This window comes from Ictalurus punctatus, chromosome 16, assembly GCF_001660625.3.
Source record: "Ictalurus punctatus breed USDA103 chromosome 16, Coco_2.0, whole genome shotgun sequence".
Taxonomy (NCBI): Eukaryota; Metazoa; Chordata; class Actinopteri; order Siluriformes; family Ictaluridae; genus Ictalurus; species Ictalurus punctatus.
The window spans coordinates 18,906,321-18,908,082 of record NC_030431.2 but is presented as its reverse complement, the minus strand read 5'-3'; the positions used below and the strand labels follow the sequence as shown (position 1 = coordinate 18,908,082).

Below are 1,762 nucleotides of genomic sequence, written 5' to 3'. Positions count from 1 at the left end.
GCACAGCCGAAAAACACCGCTACAGTCATTCTAATCAACAAACTTCCAGCTAGCGAGTTAACACTACGAGTCGAGATACGAGGGCTTTATTTTAAACAGGTAAAGACGTCAAAAGTCTCGGGTTAAAGTTTTTTTCCACTCCAGGTAAACACCTCGACAGATGATGATAGCTGAACTTCCCTTAAACAGAACAAAGAAAGCACACAAGCACGAAAAATGTCATTTCAGCGGCTGCTATAAACCTCACCAAGGCTACACCAGCAGTGCTGCTAACGGACTGAGGAGTAAACATGCGATTATTCTCTAGTGTTAAGACTATTTTTATTTGATGTCACTTAAAGCCGATTTCATATCCGCTTTTCTTCTGTGCCATATTCAAACCCTTGAATTCCCCTTTTTTTTATCGTAGCAAAGCATGCGACTTCCGAAGGCTTTTGTTTGTCCGATTATTTTCTTTGTACTTCCGGGTTTTCCACGCCAGGGCCTCGTTCCAATCACACTAACCTCTCACTCGCCCTAGAGTGTGCACTTCACTCCGCTGAAAGTGTTACTCCATTTTTAGCGCGAGAGAACATTGGGCTCCGGGAAGAAGAAGAACAAGAAGTAAACATGCAGGGTTTGAGGTCTATACTGATAATTAACAAGGTCTTATCTTAATAGTTAATTATCTTAATAATTAAAATAAATAAACAAATAAAACGTTTTTGTTTAAATTTGGAAATGTAATGTACCTCAATTTTCCTTTTCAGCAAAATCAGTCTTAAACAGGACTGCTTATTACTCAGGTATTAAGAATATAATCTTTAGAGCGCTCATGTCCACTTACGTGTATACTGCAGTGTAAACACTTGAGCTAGAAGTGCACTGGATTTTGTTAGTGCATGCACTTTGCATACATTTCCTGCTTATGCATATTAATGATGCACACTTGTTTTTTAAGTATGCATACTTGTTTTGCACACTTGTTTTCAAAGTATGCATATTTATTATACACCCATTTTTTCTGACTTTTTACATATGCATTTTAAATAATAAAGGGAGCTATTTTAAGTGACAGTGCAATGTTTCTCTATTTAACAACTGAGTTTAGAGCTCTGTATTCATGTGGACATACCTTACGTGCTTCTTTTAAGTAAGTGTAACTTTTTATACATACTTAATTGTGCCCATTTGCCTTTTTTTGGCTTGTTTTTGAATGGCTAATTATTTATGTAGTGAGAATGAAAGAGGTGTTTTCATACATGCCTATTGCTGAAATAATAAAAACTATTTTATAAACCATTATCTTACAAAATACAGGATTAAACCTAATGAAGTGTTACTTCACAACTGCATGAATAGAAATCTACTGCCATTAAGATACTCATTGGGGTACAGAAACATAAGAACATCATTGTGATCATCGTGCATGTTCAAAAATAAGACATAAGCATTTGGCATTTAATGTCTATGACCATTATTAATGGGTTTAGTAGTCATTAAACTGGTTTTGCCTGCATTTATATATGAGGTTGGTTGTACAGGGTTGCCAGGTCTGCACGACAACCAGCTGATGACAATACAATTAACATCAAAAAATACAATTAATATAAAAAAACAGCCCAAATTGAAATTATCCTATAAACTGCTCTTAAATTCAGATCATTATTCCATGTTTGTATGCTAAACTTTGCCGTTATTCCATTATGTCTTTTTACTTGGTTGAGATTTATATAGGTTTGTGGTTAATATTTAAAATTTTGCCAATTTTGGGGAGAGTCCC

At 35.2% G+C, this 1,762-nt stretch overlaps 1 protein-coding gene across 2 annotated transcripts in view; it reads right to left on the bottom strand.

Moving 5' to 3' along the window:
- zgc:114200 (Aph-1 domain-containing protein) overlaps positions 1–1,002 on the bottom strand; it is a 14,967-nt gene extending 13,965 nt beyond the window's left edge. The window contains exon 1 of one of the 2 annotated variants that reach the window (XM_047160720.2): positions 1–1,002. This exon is cut by the window's left edge and continues 84 nt beyond it. In XM_047160720.2, coding sequence (XP_047016676.1) covers positions 1–29 — 29 coding nt within the window. In that variant the 5' untranslated portion in view covers positions 30–1,002. The other variant, XM_017488554.3, reaches the window with a different exon arrangement.
- Between the last annotated feature and the right edge of the window lie 760 nt (positions 1,003–1,762).